Source organism: Nothobranchius furzeri, chromosome 9 (genome assembly GCF_043380555.1).
Source record: "Nothobranchius furzeri strain GRZ-AD chromosome 9, NfurGRZ-RIMD1, whole genome shotgun sequence".
Taxonomy (NCBI): Eukaryota; Metazoa; Chordata; class Actinopteri; order Cyprinodontiformes; family Nothobranchiidae; genus Nothobranchius; species Nothobranchius furzeri.
In genome coordinates, this window is record NC_091749.1 from 34,056,072 (window position 1) to 34,069,952 (window position 13,881).

Sequence of the window (13,881 nt, forward strand, 5' to 3'; positions counted from 1 at the left end):
CTTGTACCCCTAAGAAGCGACGGTATGTTTTAGTTTGACTTTTATATCCAGTGAAGAATACTAGAGGCTAACAATGCTAACTGTGACTAGTGTATTCTACAGTTGACATCACAGCGCAGATGCTGCTGGGTTCTAATGCTGAACAAACAAACCGCATTTGCATATTAAATTTACACGAACAAATCCTTGGACGTCGATAAAAGCAGCATGACAGGCATCGTATTCAAACTTTTGAAACAGTTACTCATTAATCGCCATGCTTAACATTTTCTAGAAGTTCATAGTTTACTTTTAGGTTATTGTTTGTCTCACTACTTTTTACATAAGAAGAAACAAGTTTTTATTTAGCACCTCTCAAGAAAAAAATCATGAGGCGCTTCACAAGAACACAAAATTAAAAATTATTACTAAATAAATGGAAAATATCAATAAAAATATAAATTAAAAAATGAGGACAATGAAAACCGCAGGCTCTATACCCTTAGGGGGATCCTGGAGTGTGCGTGGGAATTTGCCCAACCAGTCTACATGTGTTTTGTGGATTTGGAGAAGGCGTTTGACTGCGTCCCTCGGGGAGCCCTGTGGGGGGTACTCCGGGAGTATGGAGTACCAGGCCCTCTGATACGGGCTGTTAAGGTCCGTGTATGACCGGTGTCAGAACTTGGTCCGCATTGCCGGCAGTAAGTCGAGCTTGTTCCCAGAGTTGGACTCCGCCAAGGCTGCCCTTTGTCACCAATTCTGTTCATGACCTTTATGGACAGGATTTCTAGGCGCAGCCAAGGTGTGGAAGGCATCCGTTTTGGTGGCCTGAGGATCAGGTCTCTGCTTTTTGCAGATGATGCAGTCCTGTTGGCTTCATCAGAACATGGTCATCGGCTTTAGCTTGAGCAGTTTGCAGCCGAGTGTGAAGCAGCTGGGATGAGAGTCAGCTCCTCTAAATCTGAGACCAAGGTCTTGATTTGGAAAAGGGTAGAATGCCTTCTCCGGGACAGGGATGAGGTCCTGCCCCAAGTGGAGGAATCTTGTTCACGAGTGAGGGAAAACTGGAGCGTGAGATCGACAGGTGGATTGGTGCTGCATCTGCAGTGATGCGGGCGTTGTACCGATCTGTCATGGTGAAGAGAGAGCTAATCAGAATGCGAAGCTCTCAATTTACCGGTCGATCTACATTTCTACCCTCACCTATGGTCACGAGCTTTGGGTAGTGATCGAAAGAACGAGATCGCGGATGCAAGCGACCAAAATGAGTTTTCTCCGCAGAGTGGCTGGGCTCTCCCTTAGAGATAGGGTGAGAAGCTCTGTCATTCGGGAGGGGCTCAGAGTAGACCTTCTGCTCCTCCACATCGAGAGGAGCCAGTTGAGGTGGCTCGGGCACCTGGCCTCCCTGGTGAAGTTTTCCGGGCACATCCAACCGGGAGGAGACCTAAAGGTAGACCCAGGACACGTTGGAGGGACTATGTCTCTCACCTGGCCAGGGAACGCCTTGGGATTCCCCCGGAGGAGCTGGCCCAAGTGGCTGGGGAGAGGGAAGTCTGGACCTCTCGACTTAGGCTACTGCCCCCGTGACCGACTCCGGATAAGCGGATGAAAATGGATGGATAAATGGATGGAAGATGATGAAAACATTTAAATAAAAAAATGTAAAGGAAAACAGAAATGAATAAGAGAAGGTGATGCAGTATCCCGACAAATGCAGAATTGATGTAAACAGCAGCATGAAACGAAGGTAGTGAAGAAGAATCAGAAGGTCACTCAAAATTCAGCTTGAACAAGTGAGGTTTCAGCTGCTTTTTAAAGGAGACCACTGAGTCCACTAATCTCAGGATCAGGGGGAGAGAGTTCCAGAGTCTGGGGGCCACAGCAGCAAATGATCTGTCACCTTTGGTCTTAAGCCTGATGTGCTGCACAACCAGTAGGCTTTGATCACTGGACCTCAGGGACCTGCTGGGGGTGTAGGGACTGAGAACATAATAATAACTGTATAATAAAAGTCACCCCGGGTCAAAAGCCTTTTCGTCCACGTTTGGATGCTGTTTGGTCAAGACGTTTAGCTATACTTCTTCCTTTATACCACTGCTTCCTGGATAACCTTACTCCACATCTAGAAGCATTGCGAGTATCAGCTCATATTGTCGGAGGCAGGGCCTTTTTCACTGGCAAAATGTATGGAACAAATATACGCGCACCCCTTGATCTGCTCCACACTGTGAAAATCTGCTTTTCCACTGAAATACTGCCACCACTTTGCTTTGTCTGTCTTCAACTTGGCCAGTTTCCCTTTCCAGCTGTTGCACGTGGTTGTGGACCTTACCCAACTTTGGAAAATGGATCAAATATGTCCCCTCCAACATCCAATCTGGGTATCTAGAGTGGAATTGGCCCCTCCTCCAACAGCAGTGCTTAGTTTTTTCCTTTTTGAACATCTTCAGGAGAAGAAATTACAATTTTGAGACGAGTGGAGCAACTCAGACCCATAGGCGCCCATGCAAAATGCACGCTTGGTTGTCTAGGAATACATCCACATTGCATTGTGAAATTACGTTATGATCAGTTTTTAGCTACTACACAATACTGATTTAAAAAAAAAACTGTCAGCTCTAAAAATATCTAAATCTACGTTTTCAATTACTAACAACTCTATATTTCCGTAAAATGTTTTATCTACTACAATTATTATTATAATTAACTATTTTTCAATTTACAGTGTATGACTAATCTTCATTCGTAATCTGGAATCTTCTGGTGCTGAGCCATAAAAGGTAACTGGTGCTCAGAGCTGACTCTTTGTTGAGAAACATGGACTGTGGTACCCAAATGTGCCCACAGGATGTCACTTTTTTCATTCCCCTTTCATATAAATTCAGATGTATGTGAAATTTGTTGGAATATAGATTTTTGAGCTTTTTGTGCCACCAGAGATCCTCTGTACAATCATTTCGGCTTTTTTCCTAGATGTATTAATCTTTCCTTATAGTTCTCTTCCTGTCTTGGGATGATCATATGTCAGATTCTTCTTTTCTTCTCTCTAATCTGAGCTGTATAATAAAAAGTGCATTAAAAACATTAGAAAATCATTATGTACTAAAGGCAAAGCATGGCTCGTTTAACTGAGATGCCTCTTGAGGTAATTTTATTATTTTACAGCTAAAAGAGTATGCACACACACACACACACACGTGCGCGCGCACACACAAAACTGTGTTTTAAATATATTTTGACAAATGTAGTTCAGCCATCCTAATGTAGCCTGCAATCTATAGGGCAATGCGGACATCAGAACTAATTGGCAAGAAAAGCTTGTGTGTGTGTGTGTGTGTGTGTGTGTGTGTGTGTGTGTGTGTGTGTGTGTGTGTGTGTGTGTGTGTGTGTGTGTGTGTGTGTGTGTGTGTGCGCGCGAGAGAGAGAGAGGTGCCTCAGTGTTCAGAATTGCATTGATAATGTCATCCTGCAGTAAATTAAATGTAGAACGGTAGGTTGGGTTTAGGTAAGTGTATTGCCTGTAAATGAATTGGGTTAACTTCTTGTTGCTAAGCACATTTTCACTTAGAATAATAGATGAAGTCTGTAGGATTACTCTGCTCACACCCTCCATCCTCCCAGATTATTCACTTCCTTGTGTTCTCCTCCTTTATTATTTTTTTTTTACTTTCCTTCATGTAGAATTGAAATATGGGACATAATTATGGGATGGTTAAGAGAATGTCTCATGCAATTTTTCTTAGCTGAAATGCACTTTGTTAAAGGATGTAAAACATTTTTTTAACTTTTTTACAGTGGCAATTCAGGTCAATTGCATCAGCTGTGTATAATCTGAATATATTGTTAAAAAATGAACACCACTGTGCCCAGATGTTGCATTCTGCAACATTCTGGGGTAATGTTCTGTTGGCAGAGGGGACATAAGTTTCCAGTGGTAAGTTTTGTGGCAAAAGCTGTTATTAGTGGTACATGTTGTGTTAAAATTGTGTATCTAAACACTTAAAAGTTATAGTTGGTGCTCAGTTACTTTAAATACTTTCATTTTACTGTTTGTTTGTTTTTGTTTTTGTTTTTACTGTACTTCTTTCTTTTAATTAATTTTTGCATAAATAAAGATTTGATTTCTGTGATGTGTGTCTCTTCTGTGCCACTCTCAGCTCCTGAAAAGATGTCTGCCCTAGAACTGGTTCCTGTAAACAGCAGCTCTGCCCGCGTCCTGTGGTCACCTCCTTTTCGACCCAACGGAGTCATCGTTGGTTACAACATCTACGTTAACGATCGTCTCCATGGCAGTGTGGGCAACAGCTCTGGCTCGTATCTGCTTGGAGACCTGCTGCCTTTTACAGTCTACAGTATACAAGTATACATACAGTCACAGGCATCAGAGTCATGATAACAAGTGATGCTTTAGGTCTTTGGTGTTCAAATGTCTGTTGCAGGTGGAGGTGTGCACAGTGTATGCCTGTGCACGGAGTGATGCTAGCAAAACAACCACTGTAGAAGATGTGCCAGCTGAATTCTCAATACCACATGCTCAAGTAATCAGTCCAAGGTAATGAATAGATCATTATTTTTTTGAAGAATTATTGAATTTCAGTTCCACGGTTTACATTATAAAATTATTGTCCATTGTCTGTGGTTCGTCATTTGTGACTCATTACTTTCTGTTAGTGCTGGTAGATGTGAGTTTGTTTTTGGGTTTAATGACACATAAACAACAGTATGATACAGTTTGTTGATTTATACTAAGTAAAAGCAAGAGCAACCATGAGAGACAATACTCACCATGGAAAAGAAGTACCGAGAGAAGTGAGCCAACTATCAGAGCTCCAGAAAGGAACAATGAGAAAAACCAGGACCCAAGAGCTACAGCCAGAACCCCATACCTGAAGCACTGGAAACAGCAAAACAAAGGCTCCAAGCCATGGCCAGCCACCTGAAGAGATATACGAGTGAAAGTGAAGCCAGACAAATAAACCGGCTTTTCTCGACCCAACCAGCTAAAGTGTACTCTCAGTGGCAGGGTTATTACAGCTGGGCAGACCCATCAAGGCTGGAGACAGTACTGGAAGGACATTTGGGAGAAGGAGGCATCCCACAACAGCAATACAAATTGGCTAGCCTCTCTAAGAAAAGACCACGATAACCTCCTTGAGCAGAACCCAGTATCCATTACTGTGGCAGACATCCAGGAAAGAGCCGCAGGTATGAAAAACTGGACAGCACCGGGACCTGACTTGATCCAAACCTACTGGCTTAACAGCTCACTGCACTCCATGAGCTCCTGGCAGCACAAATGAACCAGCTGCTAAAGAATGGGATTCACCCTGAATGGCTAACTGACAGATGCACAGTCCTGATCATGAAGGATCCCTCCAAGGGTACAGTCCCATCCAACTATTGGCCAATAACCTGTCTCTCCACAACATGGAAGCTCATGTCAAGCAACATAGCAAATAAGACAAGTGGACACATGGATCATTACATGATATCAGAGGAGCCAAACACCAGCTGCTGATAGACCAAACAATTGCCCAAGACTGCAAAGCCCGACATACACGACTATGCACGGCCTTGATTGATTACAAGAAAACCTATGACTCAATGCTGCATTCATGGATCGTTGAATGTTTGGAGCTGTACGATATCAACAGGACTCTGAGAATCTTCATTGCAAACTCAATGGAATTGTGGAAAACCACCATTGAGGTCAATTGTAAGACAATTGCACAAGTCTTTACCAAATGTGGCATCTACCATGGGGACACCCTGTCCCTACTGCTGTTCTGCATAGGTCTGAACCCCCTCAGCCAAATAATCGACAGAACTGGCTATGGATATCGACTCAAGAATAGAACCACCATCAGCCATCTTCTCTACATGGATGACATAAAGCTCTACGCCAAGAACTAGCAAGACATCATTTCACTGATCCACACCACCAGGATCTACAGCACTGATATTGAAATGTCATTCGGGCTTGAGAAGTGTGGTTGGATGATGAGAAAGAAAGGCAAGGTAGTCCACAAAGGAGGGGTCTCACTCCCAGAAGAAACAACAGCAGACATTGACAGCTACAAGTACCTCGGTGTCCCACAAGCAAATGGTCACTTTGATTAAGCTGCAAGGAATGGAGCCACAGCCAAATACATAGAACAAGCAAGCCAAGTCCTAAGAAGTCAGCTCAATGGCAAGAACAAGATCTAGGCAATAAACAGCTATGTCCTGCCAGTAATCAGATATCCTGTAGGAATAATAAGCTGGCCAAAGTAAGAAATACAGACCACAGATGACACTGAAGCTCCTATCCATGCATGGAGGGTTCCATCCCAAATCCAGCACCCTGAGACTCTACAGTAGTCGTAAGAAAGGAGGTCAAGTACTAGTGAGTGTCAGAGCCTCTGCCCAGGATGAAACATCCAAGATCCATAAGTACATCAAAGACAAGGCCCCAACAGATGACGTGCTCAGTGAATGTCTCAGACAATGGCAAACAGAGGAGGAGACATTGGAAATACCATCATGGGAGGACAACCTCTACATGGGATGTACCACAGACTGATAACTGAAGCGGCTGATATCAAGAAATCCTACCAATGGCTAGAAAGAACTAGTCTGAAGGACAGCACAGAGGCACTCATCATGGCTGCACAGGAACAGGCCTTGAACACCAGAGCAACAGAGACCAAGATCTACCACACCAGACAAGACCCAAGGTGGAGGCTATGCAAAAAGGCCCCTGAGACAATCCACCACAGAACTACAGGGTGTACGATGCTGGCAGGGAAAGCATACATGGAATGCCACAATCAAGTGGCTGGCATCATGTACAGGAGCATCTGTGCAGAGTATGGACTGGAAGGTCAAAATGGGTAATACCCTAAGGTCGTTGAGAACAAGCGAGCTAAGCTCCTGTGGGACTTTCACATCCAGAATGACAATATGGTGATGGCAAACCAACCCGACATTGTGTTGGTGGACAGACAACAGAGGACAGCCATTGTGGTTGATATGGCAATATCAAGTGATAGAAACATCAGGAAAAAGGAACATGAGAAACTAGAGAAGTACTGGGGCCTCAAAGAAGAACTTGAGAAAGCCTGGAGAGTGAAGACATCGATGGTACCCATGGTTATCGGGGAACTCTGGGCAGTAACCCCCGAACTAAGGTAGCGCAACTCGGGTTGCGAATGCCCACAGTCACCAATTCTTGTCCTCAGAATTGGGTGCACTGAAACTCTAATTTCCCTCTGGGATTAATAAAGTATCTTTGAATTTAATTTAATTGAACTGGAGGAGTGGCTAAAGCATATCCCAGGAAAGACATCTCAGTTCAGAAAAGAGCCATTCTAGGAACAGCTAAGATACTGTGCAGAACCCTCAAGCTCCCAGACCTCTGGTAGAGGACCCGAGCTTGGAAGGATGAGATCACCCACAGAGGGTGAGATGGGAGTTTTATATCACCTGCCCCGGGAACACCTTGGGATTCCCCCAGAAGAGCTGGCCCAAGTGGCTGGGGAGAGGGAAGTTTTTGACCTCTCGACTGCTGTTCCCACAACCCGACTCCGGACAAGCGGAAGAAAAAGAAGTGTGTGTGTATATATATATATGTACTGTATATATATATATATATATATATATATATATATATATATATATATATATATATATATATATATATATATATATATATATATACACACACACACACACACACACACACACTACTGGTCAAAAGTTTTAGAACGCCCCAATTTTTCCAGTTATTTATTGCCGTTTAAGTCATTCAAGTCCAATGAATAGCTTGAAATGGTAAAAAGTTAAGTGATAAACTGTCAGAGTTAAAAAAAGGTATGGTTATTCAAAACTGAAAAAAATAAATGTACATTTCAGAATGATACAAAAAGGCATTTTTTCTGGGAACACAGCTGTTCCGCAGCAATGAACGTTGATCGAGCCTTGAAAGCTTGTGCTACTAATTCCCACAGGTGTTCCAACTTTCCTGGATTACTTACAACCCCCTCTGTCTGCATAAAAACAGTGTTGAAACATACTGTGGTACCATATCCTCGTGAGCATCAGTTAAACAGTATTGTACTGCAGATAATAGTGTGCTGCTACAAAAATGGCGAGAAAAAGGCAATTAACAGTGGAAGAGAGACAGACCATCAAAACACTTAAAAATGTAAGTCTTTCCTACAGAGAAATTGCAAAGTCAGGGTGTCAGTCAGTACAGTTTCCTTCACCATCAAAAGGCACTCAGAAACAGGGGCAAACTCTGACAGGAAGAGGTCTGGCAGACTCAAAGCCACAACTGCATCAGAGGACAAGTTTCTGGGAGTTAACAGCTTGCGTGATAGGCGGCTCACAGGACAACAGCTTCAAGCACAGCTTAATAGTGGTCATAGTAAGCAAGTCTCAGTTTCAACTGTGAAGAGAAGACTTCAAGCTGCAGGTTTGACAGGACAAGTTGCAGCAAGAAAGCCACTGCTAAGACATCAGAAGAAGAGAAAGAGGCTTGTCTGGGCCATGAAACACCACCATTGAACTACTGAAGTCTGGAAGAAGGTATTATGGACTGATGAATCCAAATTTGAAATCTTAAGTTCATCATGCAGGATCTTTGTATGCCGTCGAGTTGGTGAAATGAGAGTTCCACAGTGTGTGGCATCAATTGTCAAACATGGAGGAGGAAGTATGATGGTCTGGGGCTGTTTTGCTGGATCCAGGGTCAGTGACTGGTACAGAGTGGGAGGCACCCTGAACCAAAACAGCTACCACAGCATTCTCCAGTGCCATGCAGTATGGTATGTACCTAGTTGATCAGGGGTTCATCCTACAGCAAGATAATGACCCAGAACATAAGTCCAACCTATGCCAGAACTACCTCAGGGAAAAAAGAACAAGATTGTAACCTTGAAAACATGGAGTGGCCAGCATAGTCTCCAGACTTAAACCCCATCGAGCTGGTTTGGGATGAACTGGACAGTAGAGTGAAATCAAAACAACCTACAAGTGCTACAAATTTATGGGAGCTTCTGCAACAGATATGGGAAGAACTTTCTGAGGAATATTTGATTTCTATTGTAGAAAGAATGCTATGAGTGTGTTCAGCTGTTATATCTGCCAAAGGTGGCTACTTTGATGAGTCAAAAGTTTAGAAAGCATTTTGGTCTAAAAATTGATTCCATAATTCCTTTCTTTTATCTCCAATTGCTTATTTGCATTATGCTTTCATTTTAGAGTGCAATGTGACATTAAACAGCATAAATTCCAATAAAAAACTGGAAAAATTTGGGCGTTATAAAACTTTTGATATCTACTGAATTGAAAACGTAGTTTAACTGAGCGTAACTGAACTGATCAGTATCAAACAAAACAGAAAAGTTATTGATTAGTTTATTCATTGTCCTCCTGCGCACTGAAACCACTGAAGTCATCATCTTCAGTGTCGGAGTTGAACAGCCTCAGAAGAGCTTCGTCACATACCTTTTCTGTGGCGATGTCAACGTCGCTCTCTGTGTTGCTGTCATCATTCCGGAGTGAAGCTGGGAAAACAAGCAGCGCCGTTTTACTGTGAAAAAAATTCTCCTGGGCGCTTTCAGTAGCACTTTCATTAGACTTTCTAGCATACATCCTTTCTGGTTGACTAAAGCCGCACCTCTTTATAATATATTATATTATATGGATGAAATCCCACCATCTCCAACTCAACCTCTCTAAAATTGAACTACTTGTCATCCCAGCAAAACAATCCATATAGCACAATATCTCAATCCAAAATGGCTTCCTATCTCTGGCTCCTTCAAAGGCAGTTCGAAATCTGGGTGTTGTGATTGATGAACACCTGACCTTTAAAGATCATGTTGCCTCTGTTGCTCGTTCATGCCGCTTTGCACTGTATAATATACAGAAGATCAGACCATACTTAACACAACATGCCACCCAGCTCCTGGTGCAATCTACTGTCATCTCCTGCCTCGATTACTGCAATGCCCTTCTAATTGGTCTTCCAGCCTGTATTGTGAGACCTCTTCAAATGGTCCAGAACGCAGCGACGCGTCTGGTCTTCAATCAGCCAAAAAGAGCACGTCACCCCTCTGTTCATTGAGATACACTGGCTACCGCTAGCAGCACGCATCAAATTTAAATTGCTAACACTAGCATACAAAGTCCGAGATGGTACGGCTCCCATCTACCTGAATCCTCTTGCAAAGGCTTACGTCTCGGCCTGGCCACTCCGGTCATCACAGGATCGTCTGCTGGCAGTGCCTACACCACACTCAGGACAATCCAGACCTTCTCATGCATCGTTCCACAAATGTGGAATGACCTTCCAAGCACAACCAGAACAGGGGCTTTCTTTTCAATTTTCAACAAACTCCTGAAGACCCTGCTCTTCAGAGAGCATCTTCTTAACTAGCACCCTCCCTGCACCCGTCCCCCCTCTCTACCGTCCACTCCTTTGTTCCCCCCTCTCCATGATTGATGTCAAGTTGCTGTTATTGTTGTTGTTAGCCTCAAGGGCAACATGCCGATTATCACTTGTAAGTCGCTTTGGACAAAAGCGTCTGCTAAATACATAAACATAAACATAAGCCGCATGGTTCAAAGCGTGGAAAAAAGTAGCGGCTTATAGTCCAGAAAATACGGTGTGTGTGTGTGTGTGTGTGTGTGTATGTATGTATGTGTATATATATATATATATGTATATATATATATATATATATATATATATATATATATATATATATATATACATACATATATATATACATATATATATATATATATATATATATACATATATATATATATATATATATATATATATATATATATATATATACATATATATATATACATATATGTATATATATACATATATGTATATATATATATATATATATACATATATGTATATATATATACATATATGTATATATATGTATATATATACATATATATGTATATATATATACATATATGTATATATATATATATATATATATATATATATATATATATATATATATATATATATATATATATATATATATGTATATATATAGATAGATAGATAGATAGATAGATAGATAGATAGATAGATAGATAGATAGATAGATAGATAGATAGTGGGGCAAAAAAGTATTTATTCAGCCACCAATTGTGCAAGTTGTCCCACTTAAAATGATGACAGAGGTCAGTAATTTTCATCATAGGTACACTTCAACTGTGAGAGACATAATGTGAAAAAAATCCATGAATTCACATGGCAGGATTTTTAAAGAATTTATTTGTAAATCAGGGTGGAAAATAAGTATTTGGTCACTTCAAACAAGGAAAATCTCTAGCTCTCACAGACCTGTAACGTCTTATTTAAGAAGCTTTTCTGTCCTCCACTCGTTACCTGCATTAATGGCACCTGTTTAAACTCATTATCTGTATAAAAGACACCTGTCCACAACCTCAAACAGTCAGACTCCAAACTCCACTATGGCCAAGACCAAAGAGCTTTCGAAGGATACCAGGAAAAGAATTGTAGACCTGCACCAGACTGGGAAGAGTGAATCTACAATAGGCAAGCAGCTTGGTGTGAAAAAATCAACAGCGGGAACAATTATCAGAAAATGGAAGACATACAAGACCACTTATAATCTCCCTCAATCTGGGGCTCCACGCAAGACCTCATCCCTTGGGGTCAAAATGATCATGAGAACGGTGAGCAAGAATCCCAGAACCACACGGGGGGACCTGGTGAATGACCTGCAGAGAGCTGGGACCACAGTAACAAAGGTCACCATCAGTAACACACTACAATGGCAGGGAATCAAATCCTGCAGTGCCAGACGTGTTCCGCTGCTGAAGCCAGTGCATGTCCAGGCCCGTCTGAAGTGTGCCAGAGAGCACATGGATGATACAGCAAAGGATTGGGAGAATGTCATGTGGTCAGATGAAACCAAGGTATAACTTTTTGGTATAAACTCAACTCGTCGTGTTTGGAGGAAGAAGAATACTGAGTTGCATCCCAAGAACACATACCTACTGTGAAGCATGGGGGTGGGAACATCATGCTTTGGGGCTGTTTTTCTGCTAAGGGGACAGGACGACTGATCCGTGTTAAGGACAGAATGAATGGGGCCATGAATCGTGAGATTCTGAGCCAAAACCTCCTTCCATCAGTGAGAGCTTTGAAGATGAAACGTGGCTGGGTCTTCCAACACGACAATGATCCCAAACACACCGCCCGGGCAACAAAGGGGTGGCTCCGTAAGAAGCATTTGAAAGTCCTGGAGTGGCCTAGCCAGTCTCCAGACCTCAACCCCATAGAAAATCTGTGGAGGGAGTTGAAAGTCCATGTTGCTCGGCGACAGCCCCAAATTATCACTGCTCTCGAGAAGATCTGCATGGAGGAATGGGCCAAAAATACCAGCTACTGTGTGTGCAAACCTGGTAAAGACCTATAGTAATCGTTTGACCTCTGTTATTGCCAACAAAGGTTATGTTAAAAAGTATTGATTTGAATTTTTGTTATTGACCAAATACTTATTTTCCACCCTGATTTACAAATAAATTCTTTAAAAATCCTGCCATGTGAATTCATGGATTTTTTTTTCACATTCTGTCTCTCACAGTTGAAGTGTACCTATGATGTAAATTACTGACCTCTGTCATCATTTTAAGTGGGAGAACTTGCACAATCAGTGGCTGACTAAATACTTTTTTGCGCGACTGTGTATATATATATATATATATATATATATATATATATATATATATATATGTGTGTGTGTGTACAGTGCTGCCCATAATTATTCACACCCCTGGCAAATTTTGACTTAGTTACTTTTATTCAACCAGCTATGGGAAATGACATAGGTATTTCTCAACAGAAAATATGATGTACAAGAGGCATTATTGTGTCCAAACAATTTCCCAGTTTTTACTTACATTTGAGCGAAAGACGTCATGTCCAAGATTATTCATACCCTTCAAAAACAAAAAATCCAAAGTGCTAAACTATTTCAAATAGTCCAAGCTGTTCTAAAGCATCTTATTTACCCAGATTAATTGGGAACAGCTGTTTTAATCAACTCAAAGGGAGAAAAACAGCAGACTTGACACTTTTTGCTCAAATGTAAATAAAAGCTGAGAAATGTTTTTTGGCACAATAATGCTTCTTGTACATCATCTTATTATCTGCTGGGAGACACTTATGTCATGTCCCATCAAAATATAAATTGCTGCTTGAATAAAAGTAACTAAGTCAAAATGTGCCAATGGGGTATGAATAATAATTGGCAGCACTATATATATATATATATATATATATATATATATATATATATATATATATATATATATATATATATATATATATATATTATATATATATATATATATATATATATATATATATATATATTAGATTCATTACACACAACTGAATTAGATCAAGCCTTTTATTGTTTCTAATGTTGATGATTTTGGCATACAGCTCATGAAAACCCAAAATTCGTATCTCAAACATTAGCATATTTCATCCAACCAATAAAAGAAAATGTTTTTAATACAAAAGTCAACCTTGAAATAATTATATTCAGTTATGCACTCAATACTTGGTCTGGAATCCTTTTGCAGAAATTACTGCTTCAATGTGGCGTCGCATGGAGGCAATCAGCCTGTGGCACTGCTGAGGTGTTAGGGAGGCCCAGGATGCTTCGATAGTGGCCTTAAGCTCATCCAGAGTGTTGGGTCTTGCGTCTCTCAACCTTCTCTTCACAATATCCCACAGATTCTCTATGGGGTTCAGGTCAGGAGAGTTGGCAGGCCAAATGAGCACAGTAATACCATGGTCAGTAAACCGTTTACCATTGGTTTTGGCACTGTGAGCCAGAGGCA

The 13,881-nt window shown here is 41.3% G+C and overlaps 1 protein-coding gene across 3 annotated transcripts in view; it reads left to right on the forward strand.

Moving 5' to 3' along the window:
- ush2a (Usher syndrome 2A (autosomal recessive, mild)) overlaps nt 1-13,881 on the forward strand; it is a 380,755-nt gene that overhangs the window by 232,559 nt on the left and 134,315 nt on the right. For all 3 annotated transcript variants that reach the window (XM_070554793.1, XM_070554794.1, XM_070554795.1), the window contains exons 58-59: nt 4,137-4,339; nt 4,419-4,531. In XM_070554793.1, coding sequence (XP_070410894.1) covers nt 4,137-4,339; nt 4,419-4,531 — 316 coding nt within the window. The remainder of the gene's footprint in view (nt 1-4,136; nt 4,340-4,418; nt 4,532-13,881) is intronic.